This window comes from Colletotrichum graminicola (genome assembly GCF_000149035.1).
Source record: "Colletotrichum graminicola M1.001 genomic scaffold supercont1.16, whole genome shotgun sequence".
NCBI classification, from domain to species: Eukaryota; Fungi; Ascomycota; class Sordariomycetes; order Glomerellales; family Glomerellaceae; genus Colletotrichum; species Colletotrichum graminicola.
The window spans coordinates 57,850-76,558 of record NW_007361020.1 but is presented as its reverse complement, the minus strand read 5'-3'; the positions used below and the strand labels follow the sequence as shown (position 1 = coordinate 76,558).

Here is an 18,709-nt window from a genome sequence, read left to right as displayed (position 1 = left end):
GGCTCTAAAAGACCCCTTGATGCAACTGAGAAGTTGACTGTTATATTCGGGATCTGGCCTCGTTGTGCTACCATCTGATGTCGTTGGTTCGCCATCGTGGCGGGGGCGGTCTATAGGAGTTTCGCATTCACAGCATTTTTAACCCACCCAGAGGGGGGGGACACCGAATAACTGCAACCTATAGCAGGCTTGGGCTCCATGTAGCCTTCCTCAAATGTCAATAGCTCTTCAGATGGGTTAAAAACGCGGCGAAATTTTCGTATCCTAGAGGCCCCCAAGGTAGATTGAAAGTGGCGCATAGGGCTGAACGGACGAGCCGATAAATCGTGGGCTCGGCTTTCCGCGCGGGTCCAGATCTTCACTCCACAATGCGACGCAGAGTTACATTAGAGGGGTCTGTGAGGATGTTGACCCTGTTCTGTCAAACCAAGACGAAGCTACTTCATATGGGGGGGGGGGCTTCCAAAGACAAAAAGTCAGGCAGGAGCGCGGGATCCATGACGAGGCGTCAAGAGGCGTGGTCGAGACAGGGAAAGGAGGTCGAAGTGGCAAGCCCTCGATAAACGAAACCGAGGGGATGCGGAGGGAGCAGAGCTGCCGAACGCAAAAGAGAGCCAGTGCGTAAATAGCGTTGGCTTCAACATACGTGGTCCGTCCTGAGGTGAGGGAGGAATCCTGGTTAGGGTGATGGACTGACCACATCGGGTGAGGAGGAAGGAGGGGGGGAGGCTATGGGATGTGTGACTGCAGACCCCCAAGACGAGCCAAGACACATACGCTTTTGCAAAAGGTACGGACACGTCAGATGAACGGCGAGGGATACCGAGATCAGCAGAATTTCTTCGTCTTTCTATTCTTCTGTTCCTTTTGTTATGTCTCGCTTTCTCTTTCTCTTTTCACTGCTTCCCGATCGACTGACGGCGTTCGAGATTCACGCAGGGGCATCGAACATGCCTAGCCCGCCGACCTCGGGGCTCGAGCCTCTATCCGCCACCACGACATCCTCCTCTCGCTTGGCCTCGACCGGGACGACGGCCAGCGGTCTCTCGGCGGTAGTCAGCGCCCTCCTCTTGGTCTTCTTCAGCAGCACGTTGTGCCGCCTGCTCTTGACGTGCTTCGTCCAGTCCTGCTCCGTGACACACGTCGTCTTACAAACCTCACACGTCCGGCGGCACAGCGTGCGTGCCGTTTGCGCCGTCGCCTCGCTCAGCACGTCCCGGGCCGTCTCCGACAGCTCCGCGGGCGCGGGCATCTCTTGGCCCTGGAGGAAGCGTCCGGCGATGTCGACGGCCGGGTCCGCGACGTTGGCCGACCATCGCGAGACGTCGGTGCTGTCCACGACGAAGAGGTGGTCCAGCGCGCCGGGCCGCTCTTGGAGGAGGGGCACGGTCTTTGTGCGGATCCAGCGGGTCTGGTACTTGGCGTACTGCCGCGTCGACGTCTTCATCTCTTCGAGGCCAGTGGCCTTGAGGGCCTCGAGGGCGGAGGAATCCGCGGGCGGATCACTCGCGTTGAGGGCCTTGAGGTAGGGCGAGAACTCCTTGAAGCCGATCGACTGCCAGATGCCGCGGGTGTAGTCCACCTCCTGGCCGGCGGCCTCCTTGGCGCGGACATACTCGTACATGGACTGCGTCTCATCGTTGAGGCCGGCGGCGAGCATTTTGTCCACACGCTTGTCGAGACGCTCCTTCAGAACCTCGGGGTCCGAGTAGACCCAGAAGAGCAGCGCCTGCAAGGAGCCGGCGCTTGCGGTCTCCGGCCTGCTCTCTGCTGCCTTGCGCTGGCGCTGTTCGGCGTAGATCTCGGACGCCGGGCGGCCGTGTTGCAGGTAGATCTGCAGCGAGCGCGAGATCTTGCGTCTGTCGTTCGGGTGCCAGCGGTCTGCCATGACGGGGTCTACCTCGCGCAACTTGGCCAGTATGACGTCAGTCGGCTCGTCGAGGATGGGGAAGGCGGAGGCGTCATCGTCAACCTTGACATCGTCGTCCTTTGTCTTGTCGTCATCGGCGCCGACAAGGGTGTCGTCGAAGAGCAGGGCGTTGGTGTAGTAGTGAGTGCCGCCGACGACGATGGGCAAGTTACCGCGGCTGCGAATCTCGTCGATGACCCTGTTCGCTTCGCGCTTGAAGTCCTCGACGATCCAGGTGGGCTGGTCGAGGCTGATGTGGTCGAGCAGGTGGTGGGGCACGCCGCGGCGCTCTTGGGTGGTGATTTTGTTGGTGATGATGGGCAGACCCTTGTACATCTGCATGGCGTCTGCGTTGATGATTTCGCCATTGAAACGGGTAGCGAGCTCTACAGCGAGCTATGTCGTGTCAGCATAAGGGCAAGCTGTCGCGTAGCCAGAGCAAAGAGGCACGCGACTCACCTCTGATTTTCCAGTTCCTGTCGAGCCCAGGATGACGACCAAAGGGTCCGAGGGCGGGGCATTTCGGGCTGTCATGTTGCCAACAACATTGTGTATGAACCTTCGGCTGATAACAGACCGAAGCGTCATGCCCAGGAAGCCACCGAAAACAAGAACAGCGAAGGGGCCTTACAGCATCGCGCGATGTTACTTCGTGTCCTGCGACCGGTGACTCAACCTTGGGCCAGTAACCGACTGACTGACTCTGCCTGGTTGACTGAATATCGCTGTCGCAAAATGTGGCATCAGAACGCATCGGAACGCGGCAGAAGGAAAAAATCTAGCGGGCAGGCAGTGGATTGGGCCACGGTAGGGGGGATTCATGGATCCTTGGAGCCTCCGAGACCCCTTGGAATAATTAAGCACTGGCCGGCCTGGGAGCTCTCATCCGAAATGTGGAGGGAACAGCGGTGGTGGTGTGCCCCCTCCCCCCTGTCTATGCCCCCCTTCCCTTCCCTCAGCCATCCATAACGGCTTCAAGAGGTGAAATTGCATGTCAATTGGCCGCGGTCACGTGTCATAGGCTCCACTGAATTTTGGACACATCGACAAAATGGCGTTTTTTGAAGCCAGATCGCAGCCGACCCTCTTTTTGTCGCCGCGTCCCTCAGGTCTCCAACGCTGAAGCTGTCCTTTTGCTTCCTCTCCCCTTAATAACCTAAACCTTCCTCTCTCTCTCCATCTCCCCCATCACCTCCCTCCCCCCCTCCCCTCGCCACAACCCTGAGCCATTGTCGCTCTCTACCTCACTCTCTTCTTCTGCCTCCCCTTCATCTGGATGAATTAAGTCCTTTGTTTATTGTTTTCTCTCAGTGTAACAACCCATCATGAGTTCCCGTAAGTTGCATCCCCTCCCCATGCTCCATGCCTATAGCTCCAAAAAGGACACGCGCGCGATAAATGTTGCAAACCTGCCAACCACGCCCAGCCCCCAAGACAGTAATCGCATGACATGGAAGAACATCCCAATGGCTAACGCGCGCGCTTTCGCATCACAGTACGGTTCCTCGATCTGGTCAAGCCGTTCGTGCCGTTCCTCCCTGAGGTTCAGCAGCCGGAGACCAAGATCCCCTTCAACCAGAAGCTGATGTGGACGGCCTTGACCCTCCTCATCTTCCTGGTCATGAGCCAGATGCCTCTCTACGGCATTGTCTCCTCCGACAACTCGGACCCCCTATACTGGCTGCGTATGGTTATGGCGAGTAACCGTGGAACCCTGATGGAGTTGGGTATCACCCCCATCATCTCCTCTGGCATGGTCTTCCAGCTCCTCGCTGGTACCCACATGATCGACGTCAACCTCGACCTCAAGAGCGACCGCGAGCTGTACCAGACCGCCCAGAAGCTCTTCGCCTTCATTCTCTCCGCCGGTACTGCCACTGTCTACGTCTTCACCGGCCTCTACGGCCGACCCTCTGACCTGGGCGCCGGCATCGTCTTCCTCCTCGTCCTCCAGCTCTTCGTCGCCGGCATGATCGTCATTCTCCTCGACGAGCTTCTGCAGAAGGGATACGGCCTGGGCTCGGGTATCTCCCTCTTCATCGCCACCAACATTTGCGAGTCCATCATGTGGAAGGCCTTCTCTCCCACCACCATCAACACCGGCCGTGGCCCCGAGTTCGAGGGCGCCGTCATTGCCCTCTTCCACCTGCTCCTCACCTGGCCCAACAAGCAGCGCGCTCTCCAGGAGGCCTTCTACCGCCAGAACCTCCCCAACATCATGAACCTTCTGGCCACCATCCTCGTCTTCGCCGCCGTCATCTACCTCCAGGGCTTCCGCGTCGAGATCCCCGTCAAGTCTTCCCGCCAGCGTGGTGCCCGCGGCTCTTACCCCGTGCGCCTCTTCTACACCTCCAACATGCCCATCATGCTGCAGTCCGCTCTGTCCTCCAACGTCTTCCTCATCAGCCAGATGCTGTACTCCCGTTTCTCTGACAACCTCCTCGTCCGTCTCTTCGGTGTCTGGGAGGCCAAGGACGGTTCCGCTCAGCTCTCCGCCATCTCCGGCCTGGCTTACTACATGTCTCCTCCCTTGAACTTCAAGGACGCCCTCCTCGACCCCATCCACACCGCTGTCTACATCGTCTACATGCTGGGTGCCTGTGCCATCTTCTCCAAGACCTGGATTGAGGTTTCTGGCTCCAGCCCCCGTGATGTCGCCAAACAGCTCAAGGACCAGGGTCTCGTTATGGCCGGTCACCGCGACCAGAGCATGTACAAGGAGCTCAAGCGCATCATTCCCACCGCCGCTGCCTTTGGTGGTGCCTGCATTGGTGCCCTCTCCGTTGCCAGCGACCTCATGGGCGCTCTCGGTTCCGGTACCGGTACCCTTTTGGCTGTCACGTAAGTTTTGAAAGCCCCGTTCCTCGTCAAGTGTAGTACGTGTCGCTAACAGCATACCAGCATCATCTACGGCTACTTCGAGATTGCTGCCAAGGAGGGCGACCTGGCCGGTATGAAGGGCATGATTATGGGTTAATGTTGCCAGCCAACGAGAAAGACATGCCCTTTTCAGAATTACCGAAGCTTCTTCCTTTGTTCATGCGAGGCTTCCAGCGACCATTATTATCGATGGCGGCTATCTGTGTAATATCACGTTATACATTTGTTTCAAAAAGAAAAGTCACAAAGAGGCCTTGTTTCCTGGTTGGAGAACAAAAGCTATGGGATTTCATGATGATGGGTTAAGGTAGCATTGGGCAGCGGGGGCGAGTTCATTCTAGACAGCTGCTCGGCATGGCATGGCCGGCCAGAAGGGACGCCGAGAAGGGACGCCGCGGACTCTTGACAGAATACGTCATGGGTCGAGGAGGTCCTTGGTCTGATTGCTACTGGGAGCCGCTGATCTGGGAGTATTGTATCTAAAACCACGAATGGCGAACAAATCCATTTCACGAACCCCAAAGACCGGATCCTCATCCCACATTTGACTTGCAGTGACAATGTTATGTGGGGCTCTTCCTTTTGGGACCCGATCTGTCTGGTCGGCGCTTTCAACGGCCATGGAGCGGACATGATTCTGCCGCCTATGGTGCGAGAGATATGGCATAGCACACAGCAAGACAGCAAGCGAGTCGTAATTATGGGCCGTAAGAAGGCTGCAGGTAGAAAACCCGAGTTAATAACACGTTCGCGTCTGAACCGTGATATACGGATACTGTACACAAGAACCGAAAGGCCCAAGGCCATGTAAGCATCCCCCACCCCCCATTGGCCATAAGATTGAGCATAACATGGACATGTAAATCGAATATCTATTGAGGCCAGACGCGCAGACGCGCAGAGACAGAGAGCTCAATTGCCTAATGATGTTCTCTGGAGGATGGGTTAGGGTAGTGTGAGCGTGTATGTCTTGGCATGGGGGCTGAGTTGTACCCAGGCTGGTGCTGGACGCGTCGAACCGGCGGTATTGGTACATACATACAATACATACTCATGCGTGTTGACTCGAGGTAGACGGACCGCCTTGACAGCGCTTGCCGCGGAACGACTCAGTCTCGAACACCGCGGCGAGGCGACGTTGGAGCTTCTGCATATGACGGGGGTTCATCCATTGGCATCGACCATTGCTCATGTCTTTGGTCGTTTGAAAAGGGACAGCGGGCCACTCGAATAACATGAACCTCTTCAGGGGGGCAGGGGGCATACCCTGAGGCTACGCGATGACTGCTGCCTCCCTCATCAGCCAATGTGACGCACACCAGGGGTTCAGAAAATCAACATGCGGTCCAGTCGTGTATACTTCTTTCCTTCCTTCATAAGCCATTGTTCCTGGCTCGAGGTGGGCCATGCAAGGGGGGCCTTTGTCTCTCTCTCTGGCCGTTGACGCGCCGGCATCGAGTAGCAGTATCTGAGATTTGTCTCAGGTTTCCATTCTTCTCATCAAATTCTGCAGTGGAGTTTATATGAAAGGTCATGAGTGAGGCATGTCTCCTGAATTGCGCATACCAGCCTAGTTACAAGACCGCTGCGGATTCCCCCCCCCCCCCCCCCCCCCCGGCTCTGAGATGCTGGCTGAGGGTAGAAAAGACGGGTGATTGACGAAGGCCTAGGGTTCCCCCAGAGAAGCCAGCCTTGTGCCAAGCTGTGCTGCAACATCGAACAATGGGAGTCAAGTGACGACAAAGCTTTGTCGACCCTGCACTTGCAGGAAGGGAAGAGTACCCTACCTCTAGGGCCCTTGGCTGGGGCAGTCCGATTTGACCTTGGTGCGTGCGCTGCTTCTCGATACACCCGTGCTATTTGATGCAGATTTGCGTGTGGCTGCCTGCAAGCCGTTCAACACGTGAGGGACGGCTCGGCCAATTGACAACGTTGGGGACGGCAATGGCTGACCTGCAGCGCGCCTCCGACCCTGCAACGGCGGGCTGGTCAAGGGAGATGCAGCCGTGGACGGGTAATTAGTAGCGGCCGGGGGAGATGCCAGGACTGGTCAAGGCCGAGATGTTCGTAGCATCAAGCCGTCTGAATGGCGGTGAAGATGACTCATTGGCCGGTTCGCAGTCGTAGCCCGCAGGCCGGATGGAGGATCGGCTTCCTGGCAGTGGCTTGCCTCAATTGGAAGGTCAGCAACTAGTGGGGGGTGGTGGTGGTGGAGGTGCGGCGGATTCGTTTCCCAAGGGGGGTCCAGAAGAGGCTCTCGGCTCAAGCGGTGCTCGAGAAGCGAGAGCACGATGACGGGATTGACGGTAGTGGTCGAGACTAACCGCATGACTTGCGAATAGGCAGATCAGTTGACACAATTGGAGTTGCTTTGCAGGTCATAGGCGTTCATCCTGGTCACGGAGAACGTGTGCGTCCGTGGTGCCTGACTGGCGTGGACGAGGCAGAATACGGAATGTTGTGTTCAATTATCTGCGAGAGCTCCATAGCCTTGTATGTCTGTTACGAAAGAGAGCAAAGATCGGAGACAAGTTGCATCGTGGCTCGGTTCTGATCGTTGTGTGGAACGGTGGATCTTTTTTTTTTACCTCTATTTCTATTTCCATTTTTTTTTTTTCTCGTTCTTAAATATCCTTTGTTCACTCTTATTTTTTTACAGTCTAGGTTGGCGGTTATACTCGAACAGTCAACGGCTGGTGTGCGACGCATTGGGGCAGACGACGGCCCATCTGTTCCTGGTACCTGGAGTAGTTTAGACGTTGAATACCTTGGGCCTGGGACGCTAACAGCGGACCGGCTGGGATATTAGCAAAGGCTGTTCCCTCGCTTGAGAGAGATAGGGTGTTGGCAGCCTTGCCAGCAAAGGCATAGTCACGGACGGGTATTGTCGACGGGGTCAACATGCAATGGAGCTGCCGTGCTCGGCGGTAGGACACTCAGTGGGTAGACGGACGAAGCGTGCTCAAGATAAGGTGCAGAAGAGAGGGACGAGCACACACAACAGTCATTGTGCTCGTTTCAAGCGTTGATTGTGGTGGCGCAGGTGGGATGTGACAAGAGTGCCACAGTTGTCGCTGCAGTGTAGCCCTCCGTCTCGAGGGTGTCGAGAAACGGTCCGGACCCGGGTCTGGAGTCCGGCTTGGCTTGAGACATGCATTATTATCATGCTGATTGGTGTGGGCCATTGTAGGTGGCAGCTGTAGTTGGCAGAAGCGTCTTGTCTCTACAATGGCCGAGTGTACCGGGACTTTCGCTGCTGATGACACGAGCCTTTGCCGCCATATCCTGCAACAGCATACATTGTGAAGTCGACGGTTCAAGACGGGCATCTGCTCGTAAGGGGACTAGGTAGGCTGCCGGGAGCAACAGCAGAAGCTCAAGGATGCATTGCGAGTGTATGTGTGGTGGTGGATGGATGTTGTGTTGGTACGTAGAGGAGGGGGAGCATCGTGGTCAGCAACTGACTGTCGGCTGAATGGTCATCATCCTACGAGTAAGTAGAGGATGTATGCATGATGCGTAGCTATATGCATATGCATGTATGCACGTACCTACGATAGGTAAGTGGGTTATGATGGCAGCCAGTTCCTTGCCAATGATATGTAGCAGCTGCTGCCTGCTTGCATCTACAAGTGCAAGTACAAGTGCAAGTGCGGCCGGCTCTTGCTCTTGCTTGTTCTGGCTCTTGCGCTTGCCTCGAATTAACGGCACGGACTGTCGGTTCGGTATATACGTACCGACCTACCTAGGTAGCTAGCTAGTTAAGCTGGGTAGGTACTGAAGACAAGGAAAAAGAAGATTTCTTTCCATTTTTATTTTTATTTTATTTTTCGGTTTGAATTCGAACCAGTACGCTAGAGTATGGGCCCGAGCTCCCCAACAAGTTGGTGCTGGCCTCTCTGGAGGAGGCAAGAAGAGGAAGATTGAATACAAAAAGTTAAAACGGCGAGTTGGGAGAACCACAATGACGCAAGAACCCCTTGTTTGTTCGAGGCGGACTTACTAAGACCCTACCCCACATAACGAGCCAACCCCAACAGCAGGCCAAGCAAATACTACACTAAATTTATAGATATTTCTTAAGTTTAGCTATTTATTAAAAATCAAGTATAAGTCTCAAAAGATAGAATTCCTAGTATAGCTTTTAATAAGGTAGCTATATAGAGTAGAAAAATTATATGAAATATATATTAAGAAAAGTCTGTTTTAGCTTATCTACTTCTCTAGACAAGAGCTTTTATATATATAGCTACTAGGGGCCTACTTAGAATTATATAATATTTATTTTACTAAATATTAGTCTTATTGAAAACAGCCTATGGAGTAATATCTTTCTCAAGCTTAGCTCTAATGTTTAAAAAATAGTTAACTTAATATGCTTATCTCTTATTATCTCCTTATCTAGGGGTGGCCTGTTGATAGGGGTGGCCCGTTATGTGGGACAGGATCTTACATCAGCAACAGCATCGGGAGTTCGGTCCCGCTGTTTCCTGATGCTCATTTCGCTCAGATATGAACCTTGTCTGTAAGTGACTCAGGTGCCACTGCTGTATTGCGGGCAGCTACCTAGGTAGTTCACATGCATGTTATCTCACCTTCCTTGTCTTTGGTGGAAGGAGGGCAAAAAAAAAAAAAAAAAAAAGGCAGAAGAAGTTTTGCATTAATAGTACATACCTAGATACACTGCGCAGGGTGTCGCATGCAAGCAAGCTACGTACATCCCTACTTTGGACTTTGGAGTGTACCTATCTGATAAACGTTGCGAGTACTCCGTATCTACGATGTATACATGCTTGCTGCCAATTGAAGCATCCCACTGGTCAATATTTTGTTATCATGGTGCGTATAGCGGGGACATGATCCCCCACCTTTGAATCCAGGATGGATCTTGGAACTTTGGGGACCCGCTGCTAAGGTGTGCAACAGAAACCAACTGCAGCTAACCCGTTGTTGCTCGCCGCGGATTGTCGTGGGTGCTGTGGCATCCTCTTGCTGAACCTACCTGCAGAGTACGGATACCTTGACGAGGGGGATTTGGTTTGCGTGCCTGTCCATGCATACCTAATGCAAGTGTCACTGTGGGTTCTCATCCACCAGCCGCCCACCTGTTCCGTTCCCATTCCAAACAGGCAGTCAGTCAGTCACCCAGTCCGGCATGACACCACCAACCAGCCTAACAAACAGGCACAGGCAACTACTTTTCACAGACCTAGACGGAGAGTAGGTAGTAGGTAGGTACTGACCGAAACATTAGTAGTTTAAACCCCATCCCCACTCACCCCCAAACCTCTGAATTCTGCAATAGTGTGCCCCGTCCTTCATCCTTCTCTTTTCTTTTCTTCGATTTTTTTTTTGTTTGCTTCCTTCCTCCTTCCACCCCCAGGACTTCGCCTGTCCGCGCCTGAACTCCGGTCTCATCTCGTCTCGTCTCGTCTCCTACAGATCTCCCTTGCGTGATCTTTGGAGTCCGGAAGACACGGCTTGCCGCTTTCTCTCCCTCAATCTTTCCGCCCGCCCGTGAGGAAACAAACAAGCAAACACGCCCTGCCGGTTCTCGTTTCTTCTTCCGCCGCCTCCTCCTCCCTTGCCTTGCCTTTCAGGGTACCGACGTCGGCCATTGCTCCCGCGCCCTCTCAACCGCTGCCAACCGAAGCGTCCAGCCTGTCGCAAGTCATATTCGTATTACCCCAAACAGCTCCAACCCGCCGCCGTGTCGTCAGAGCTCGACCACTGACCGCTGTCTCTTGGGTGTTTCTCCCCGCCACCCGGGAGTGCGGGTACCACCAAACATGAGCAACTTTGCTCAGTGCAGCTGGCCGATATGGGACATTGATGATCTCACTCCGTGCTTCCAGCAAGAGTGAGTCGCCCCCCTCCCAATCTCGTTGCGCCCTGCCCCTGCCCATCGCATCGCAGTACCAACTTGCCGCGGTGCCATCTACCACCCCGTGATCCATCCCGATATAGGCTTTGCTTGGCTTGACTTCACTTACTGACCATTCATCTTCCGCAGCTACCTCAAGGTCCTCTTCCCCCTAATTGTTATAGGCTTCTCCATCCTCCACCTGGGTTTGCAAGCCATACAAACCGTCGCCAAACACCGCAAGCATGGCTACGAGCAGGTTCCCCAAGATCAACATCACGGCCACACCGACATCCCTCCCGAAGAAACCGCCGGCGGGGACGAAGATGACGACGATGAGGCTTTGACCATGAACGGCGGCGGCCGCCTGGCTTTGGTAAAGACTACAACCAAGGGTTCCATCGTCCAGGCCGATAGCCCTCCCGCCCAGAACCTGACCATTGTTGTCGAGGAGATCGCAATTGCCGGTCTGATTGCGCTTCACGTTATCGCCTTGGTTACCGGCACCGCCCCTGGTCACCACGGCCTGCTCGTCGCCATCGTCGGCCTTGTCACCTGGGTTTACGTTGCCATCCTCGTCACTCTGCGTCTCTTCCTCGGAAACACAAAGTGGCGCGTGCCTCGCATCTGGAACCACACCGCCTTCATCTATTTCTTCCAGTGGATCTTCACCGTTGCCGTATTTCGCTCCGTCATTATCCACCCTAGCAGCCGCCTTTCGCAAATCCTCACCATTGTCGAGTTCGCCCTTACCACTCTCCTTTTCGTCCTTGCCATCACCACCAGAAAGGGAAACAAGACGGTGCTGTTGGAGTGGGAAGATGGAATCGAACCCTCGCGCGAGCCCCTCGCCTCTGTTTTCTCCCTCGTCACATTCTCCTGGGTCGATCCCATCATCTACCGCGGTTACAAGGAGACTCTTGAGTTGAAGAGTGTATGGAATCTGGTTCCCAAGGAAAAGGCCGCTGCCGTCATCGCCGACTACCGAGCTCTCAAGAGAACGTCCAGCCTGGCATGGCATTTGATCAAGTACTTCAAGGGCGAGCTTCTGTTTCAGTTCGCTCTCGCTTCCTTTGCTGGTGTATTCACCTTCGCCCCAACCCTGCTGCTCAAGGCCATCCTAGAGTACGTCGAGCGGCCCGAAAGTGCTCCCATTAACGTCCTGTGGTTATACGTCATACTCTTGCCCGTCCTCGACCTTGTTAGATCCTTTGCCGACAACTACGCTCTGTGGATCGGCCGCAAGATATGCATCCGCATCCGAGCCATCGTCATTGGTGAGATCTACAGCAAGGCCCTCAGACGCAAGGCCTCCGCAGGCAAGGACAAGGAACTCGGCCAAAACAAGAGCCCGGCAAAGCAGGGCTGGTTTGGCAAGATCAAGGCGAAGCTAGGCTTCAAGAAGGCCAAGGCGGATGCCGAGGCAGCTGCCAATGGTCCCGCCAAGGACCCCGCCAAGGACGACGAGCAGGCCAACTTGGGTACCATTATCAACCTCATGTCCGTCGACAGCTTCAAGATTGCCGAGGTCACGGCCTACTTGCACTTCATCTGTGCATCCGCCCCGACCCAGCTCATCATCGCCATCATTCTCCTTTGGGATGTCATGGGACTCAGTGCCATCCCCGGATTGATTGTCATGGCCCTGCTGCTCCCCATCAATTACAGCTTTGCCCGAGGCTTTGCCAACACCTCCAAGAAGATTTTGGGCGCGACCGACAAACGCATCAACGTCACCAACGAGGTTTTGCAGAATATCCGCATCATCAAGTACTTTGCCTGGGAGGCCAAGTTCGGCCGCATCGTGGACGAGAAGCGCGCCGCTGAGCTGAAGGCGCTCCGATCCCGCTACATCATCTGGTCTTTCGCTGTTGCCGTGTGGAACTCGGTCCCTGTCCTCATCACCTTCTTCTCCTTCCTGATGTACACCCTTGTGGAGCACAAGCCTCTTTATCCATCCGTGGCCTTCACTGCCATCTCCCTCTTTATGCTCCTCCGTGTTCCTCTCGACCAGATGGGCGACATGTTTGCTCACGTCCAAGAGACCAAGGTTTCACTGGATCGTGTTGAAGAGTTCCTCACCGAGGAGGAGACCGAGAAGTACGAGCAGCTCGGAGAGGATAATGTCGACGAGAACGGCAACAAGGTCATCGGTTTCCGAAAGGGCAACTTCATCTGGGGCGGCAAAGACGTCGTTGCCGAAGATGGCTCTATGGCTTTTCGGCTTATGGACTTGGATGTCGACTTCCAGATTGGCAAGCTCAGCATCATCTCGGGACCCACTGGCTCTGGAAAGACGTCCATGCTGATGGCCCTGCTTGGTGAAATGACCCTCGTGGGCGGCAAGGTCTACTGTCCTGGTGGTCGAAGCCGCGAGGATGTCCGGGCTGATCCCGAGACTGGCCTTGCCGACACGGTCGCCTACGTCGCGCAGGCTGCATGGCTCGTGAACGCCAACATCAAGGAGAACATCCTTTTTGCTGCGCCGTACGACGAGAAGAGATACCGGGACGTCATCGTCGCTTGTGCGCTGGAGCGTGACCTTGAGATTCTCGACAACGGCGATGAGACCTTGGTCGGAGAAAAGGGTATCACTCTGTCTGGTGGCCAAAAGCAGCGCATTTCCCTTGCCCGTGCCGTTTACTCCAACTCGCAGCACATCTTCTTGGACGATTGCCTCAGTGCTGTCGACTCCCACACTGCGCAATGGATTTTCAACAACGCCATCAAGGGTCCTTTGATGGCTGGCCGAACCTGCATTCTGGTTACCCACAACCTCCAGCTCTGTGCTCCCTCCTCTCACTACATCGTCGCGCTGGAGAATGGCAGGGTTGCTGCCCAGGGCCCCTCTGCTGAGCTGATCTCCTCCGGCAAGCTTGGCAAAGAAATTCAAAAGGCTGCTGTCAACTCGGCCTCGGTTTCCCGCATCCCGTCCCGAGTCCCTTCCAGCGTCGGTGAAGATGGTTCGGAAACTGTGGTCAACCCTGGCGACGAGGGCACCACCGACGCGCGGGCTAAGAAGAGTAGCAAGAAGAAGGAGCAGAAGGACGCCATGGAGGAGAAGAAGGCCGAGGGTTCCGTCAAGTGGCCTGTCATCCAACTCTATCTCTCCTCTATGGGTTCCTGGTGGTTCTGGGTCGTGGCTGCCGCCGTCTTCGGTCTTCAGCAGATGTCTGGTGTTGCTACCAACTTCTGGGTGCGAGAGTGGGCAAACCAATACGTCAACGAGGAGGTGGAGCGGATCGCTTTCTCAACATCGTCCATCACTTATAGCCAGCAATCGTTCTCCCCGACCTACCTCGCCTCCATCGCCAACTACGGCAGCCGCATCGGCTCGACCGTTTCTGCCGCTGCTGCTGCTGCTGACGTCGACGTCAAGTACTACCTCACTGTTCTTGCCGCCATTGGTATCGCTGGCTCGGCAGCTGCGTTCATCAGAGACGTCTGGGTCTTTTATGGCTCCTTGACTGCCTCCAAGAAAATTCACAATGACCTGATTTCCCGTGTATCCAGAGCCAAGTTCAAATTCTTCGACGTCACCCCTCTCGGCCAGTTGATGAACCGCTTCAGCAAGGATCTCGAGGCAGTGGACCAGGAAGTCGCTCCGATCGCCATCGGCGTCTTTGGCTGCGCCCTTGCGATTTTGGTGACAGTCGTTCTGATCACTTGGGTCACCCCTGGCTTCTTGGTTGCCGGCGTCTTCATCACTGCCGCGTACTGGCTCGTCGGCGCCTTTTATCTGCGTGCTTCCAGAGACTTGAAGCGTCTTGAATCCGTCCAACGGAGTCCCTTGTTCCAACAGTTCGGAGAGACGCTCTCAGGCATGACAACCATCCGAGCTTATGGCGACGAGCGCCGCTTCATCCGGGAAAACCTGTCCAAGATCAACGTCCAGGCTCGTCCTTTCATCTACCTCTGGGCTGCGAACCGTTGGCTCGCCTTCAGAACCGATGTCCTCGGCGACTTGGTTTCCTTCTTTGCCGGTGTTTTCATCATCATCAGCATGAGCACGGGCACCGTCGATCCGGGTTCTGCCGGTATTTCCCTCAGCTACGCCATTGGCTTCACCGAGAACGTCTTGTGGCTCATTCGCCTGTACGCCATCAACGAGCAGAATATGAACTCTGTCGAACGTATCAAGGAGTATCTGGACGTCGAACAAGAGGCTGAGCCGGTCATCGAGAAGAACCGCCCTCCCGAGAACTGGCCCAGCCAAGGCTCTGTCGAGTTCGTCAACTACTCTACCCGCTACCGCGCCGACCTCGAACCTGTCCTGCGGAACCTCACCTTCAAGATTAACCCCAGGGAGAAGGTCGGCATCGTCGGTAGAACGGGTGCCGGTAAGAGTTCGCTGGCCCTGGCCATCTTCCGCGCTCTCGAAGCCGACGAGGGCAAGATTCTCATCGACGACATCGACATTGGCCTGATCGGACTTCGCGATTTGCGCGAGGCAATCACCATTGTGCCGCAGGACCCCACGCTCTTCATGGGCACCATCCGTTCCAACTTGGACCCCTTCGACATGTACACCGATGAGCAGATCTTCGAGGCGCTTCGCAAGGTGCAACTTATCGGCCTCCACGAGTCGACCTCCAGGCCGACGACCCCATCGGCCGGCGCAATGCTGCCAGCCACGCCCAACCTCGGACTCATCCAGGGAGACGCCAACTCGAGCTCCGGCTCCTCGACTGCGCCGACCAACAAGAACGTCTTCCTCAACCTCTCATCGACCGTCTCAGAGTCTGGTTCCAACCTATCTCAGGGCCAGCGCCAACTTCTTTGCCTAGCCCGTGCTCTCCTGAAACGACCCAACGTGCTCGTCATGGACGAGGCAACCGCTTCGATTGACTACGCCACTGACACCAAGATCCAAGAGACCATCCGTGAGCTTACCAGTACCATCATCACCATTGCCCATCGCCTGCAGACCATTGTAGACTACGACAAGGTACTCGTCCTGGACAAGGGCGCCGTCGTCGAGTATGGCCACCCGTACGATCTGATCCGCAAAGAAAACGGCAGCTTCCGAAGCATGTGCGACATGAGCGGAGAATACCAGGTGTTGCTCAAGGCTGCTAAGAAGAAGTGGGATTCGGGAAGGTTGGTTGATGTTGACGACGACGAGGAGGTCACCCAGGACGACAGCAAGACCAAGGCTGCCGAGGACGAGTCTCAAGAGGCCGCCGAGGAGGCGAAGAAGCAGGCCGAAGCTGAGGCCAAGAAGGCCGAAGCCGAGGCTGAAGCGCGGAAGAGGGCAGAGGAAGATGCCACGAAGGCTAGACAAGTCGAAGAGGAGGCCAAGAAGGCCGAAGACGAAGCCAAGAAGAAGGCCGAGGAGGAGGCTACGAAGGAGGCCGAAGAAGAAGCCAAGAAGAAGGCGGCAGAAGAGGAGGCGAAAAAGCGTGCTGAAGAAGCGAAGAAGGCTGAGGAAGAGGCCAAGAAGGCTGGCGGCGGATAGATGGCCCCTTGGTCCTGCATATAAGCCTCCCCTTTTTCGTGTACTATTATTGTTGCTTGACAGCGACCAGCTCGGGGTTGGCCTATTTTCCCGAAAGCTCTCGCCGAGTGTTTGTCTTATCTTAATAAGGGCTAGCTAGTCAGAGATTCGTAGATACTGGGGATAAATAAAACTTTCCTTATCTGTTCAAACAATGGCCTTGCTGCGACATTGCTCCATCGCGGTGAGACTACGTATGTGTGACAGAGAGCACGATGAAGTTGCTGGAGTCCAGTTCTGCTCTACTACCTACACGATCAGGTCCCAGATGTCACTTCTCCGAGGCACCTTTCAGGAGCGAGGCATGTCGCATAAACGAAGAGCGTCATGTTCCGGGAAGTCTTGAAGAAGAGGCAGACGGGGGAGGGTCCGATATGCCTTTGCGCCAGGCATATAAACTGAGCAAGCAGGAGAGCTCAAGTACCCAATGGGGAAAGCCTACTGAATGCTACTGTGTAATGACACCGATCGACGATCCAGAAGATCACCCGCACGTAACCTTTGTCTAGACTCGTGGACGAAGAACGCCCCTCAAGGGCAACCGACCACTAACTTTTAAGTCTTCTTGATCGCATAGTTTACTCATTGACAAGACCCGAGACCCAAGATCCGCCCCCCCCTTCAAACACCACAACCCGCTTGCCTCATCCGGACCCGAAACCACGACCCCCCACCAACACAATCTTCGTCGCCAACCCAACTTTTCAACGCCCCCCCCCCCTTCCATACTCGACATCCATAGTCCCCCGGCTTCCAGTTCCACTGCCTCTCTCCATCCGGTATGAGTTCACAGTGGAGGATTTGAGTCATCGCCTTGTTGGCTCAGTGGTAAAGCGTCTCACTAGTAATGAGAAGATCGGCGGTTCAATTCCGCCACGAGGCATTCTCGAGCATTCCGGGGTGTTGTTGGCGTAGTTTATCCCGGAACGTATCTTTTGAAACTTTTTTTTTCTTTCTTTCTTCTTTCTTTCTTCGTGTCCCCCCCTTCCGAGAGATGGAAACCCGTTTCCCTTTCTGCTTGCGGACCTCGCTAGGTATTCGGGGACTCGAACAGTTCATGCCCCCCGTGTGTGTGTGTGTGTGTGTGTGTGTGTGTGCCGCTGGTGCTGTTGCTTGTGCTGGTATAGTAGGCTCTCGACGCGAATGATTTGAAAGCGAGGTGCGACTGCGGCGAGTTCCCGCATAGCTCGGCGGCTACTTTCACTGCCGTCAACGGTTTACGATAGTGCGGTGAAAGGGAGCAAAGCCCCCCCTCCCCAAGTCTCGATCTGGTGCTCGTCATATATATTCACAGGATAGCCATGTTTGTGGCATAACCTTTTTTTTGGATACCAACTCATAGTTTGCCTAAATACCAACTGTGTGGGATCACCGTGCAGTCCCGCAGGATAGACACACCTATCTGTAGGAGAAATCCCGCGTTCTCCTTTCTATCATTCAAGCCAAGTCCGGGAGGACGACCGTTCTACCCTGTGAGGCGAAGCTTTCTGTCTGCTGTGTATCTCTCCGCCCTCCGGCCTTCTTTTTTCCGTGCCGTGGATGAACTCTAGGTTTTAAGATCTGCGTATATGCACAAGTAGGGTTGTCAGTCTTTCTTATACTTGTGGAGCAAGCGGGAGAAAAGGAAATCGAGTCGACTTCGTTGACCAAAAGTCTAGGTTAAGTCTAAGCTTATTGCTATTGCAAGCAGGCGGGCCACGCCCGGAAAAGGAGCATTCTCATAGGAATTGCCAAACCTACAACGTTTGCGCTCCACAGCACCGCCAGTCACTTATTTGAGGATCACGGCAAACGGTTTACCAAGCCGCAGCAGAACCTCCGGAACAGCCGCCAGGAGACACACACACATACACACACACACAACCCGGGCCCGGATGGAAAACTCCGGCCGAGTGCCGGTACCGACCCTCCTCAGTACCTCTCTCTCTCTCTCTCTCTCTCTCTCTCATGTGTCTCTGGACCCGCGGAAGCCAACATCGAAGGTCCTCGGGATACGGCAAAGGAAAAACACCCCGAAAAACAACCGTCCAACTTTCATGCCAGAAAGGCCCGCAGCAAACTCATATCAAAGACAGAGAACAAGAAAAACACATACATATACGAGCCAAGGACTCGTAGATCACGGACATTGAGACCCAAGTTGGCTGCGAGTTGTTTTGGACGACCGCGTCCTGCGATGACACGCGGCTGTTGCGCGGCTTACGTCAGGGGCCTATTCCCCGTCCGTCCTCAACAAGCTTTTCATTTCATTTAATCTGGTTTTTTTATAGTGGTGGTTTAATTTGCTTGGATCCGGCATGGCTCAGCTCGGCTCGTATAAAAAGAACAGAAAAAGAAAGAAAGAGCACCGTCATGAGCTCTGAGCACCGACCACGGCCTCACGTCATCTGTCGGCGCCCTGCGAGCCGGGCGGCAGAAGCGTTCAGGCAAGGGCCCTTCCGTCCAAAGCTCACGCTCGGGTCCGGGTGTGGCAGCACCTGCTTGCCCCCCCTTCGAATGCCGTGCCCGCGGGCCGTCGGCAGAGAATCCCAAACCCCTCCGCGTCCCAAGCTGTCGGGGG

The 18,709-nt window shown here is 55.0% G+C and overlaps 3 protein-coding genes and 1 non-coding gene across 4 annotated transcripts; 3 read left to right on the top strand and 1 right to left on the bottom strand.

Annotated features, from left to right (window-relative positions):
• Positions 1-931: 931 nt before the first annotated feature.
• GLRG_04835 (uncharacterized protein) lies at positions 932-2,443 on the bottom strand (the record flags this gene model as incomplete). The annotated part of the gene is made up of 2 exons (XM_008095520.1): positions 932-2,305; positions 2,369-2,443. The coding sequence occupies 2 exons, from the start codon at positions 2,441-2,443 to the stop codon at positions 932-934; spliced, it is 1,449 nt and encodes a 482-aa protein (XP_008093711.1).
• Positions 2,444-3,234: 791 nt separating this feature from the next.
• Positions 3,235-4,886, top strand: GLRG_04834 (preprotein translocase; the record flags this gene model as incomplete). Its single annotated transcript, XM_008095519.1, has 3 exons — positions 3,235-3,244; positions 3,406-4,750; positions 4,811-4,886. 3 exons carry the CDS (start codon positions 3,235-3,237, stop codon positions 4,884-4,886), a joined length of 1,431 nt encoding a protein of 476 aa, XP_008093710.1.
• A 5,692-nt stretch (positions 4,887-10,578) lies between these two features.
• On the top strand, positions 10,579-16,110 carry GLRG_04833 (ABC transporter; the record flags this gene model as incomplete). The annotated part of the gene is made up of 2 exons (XM_008095518.1): positions 10,579-10,649; positions 10,803-16,110. The coding sequence occupies 2 exons, from the start codon at positions 10,579-10,581 to the stop codon at positions 16,108-16,110; spliced, it is 5,379 nt and encodes a 1,792-aa protein (XP_008093709.1).
• An 850-nt stretch (positions 16,111-16,960) lies between these two features.
• On the top strand, positions 16,961-17,032 carry GLRG_13115. The gene has a single exon. It is a non-coding gene; the product is annotated as a tRNA-Thr (tRNA).
• The last annotated feature ends 1,677 nt before the right edge of the window (positions 17,033-18,709 follow it).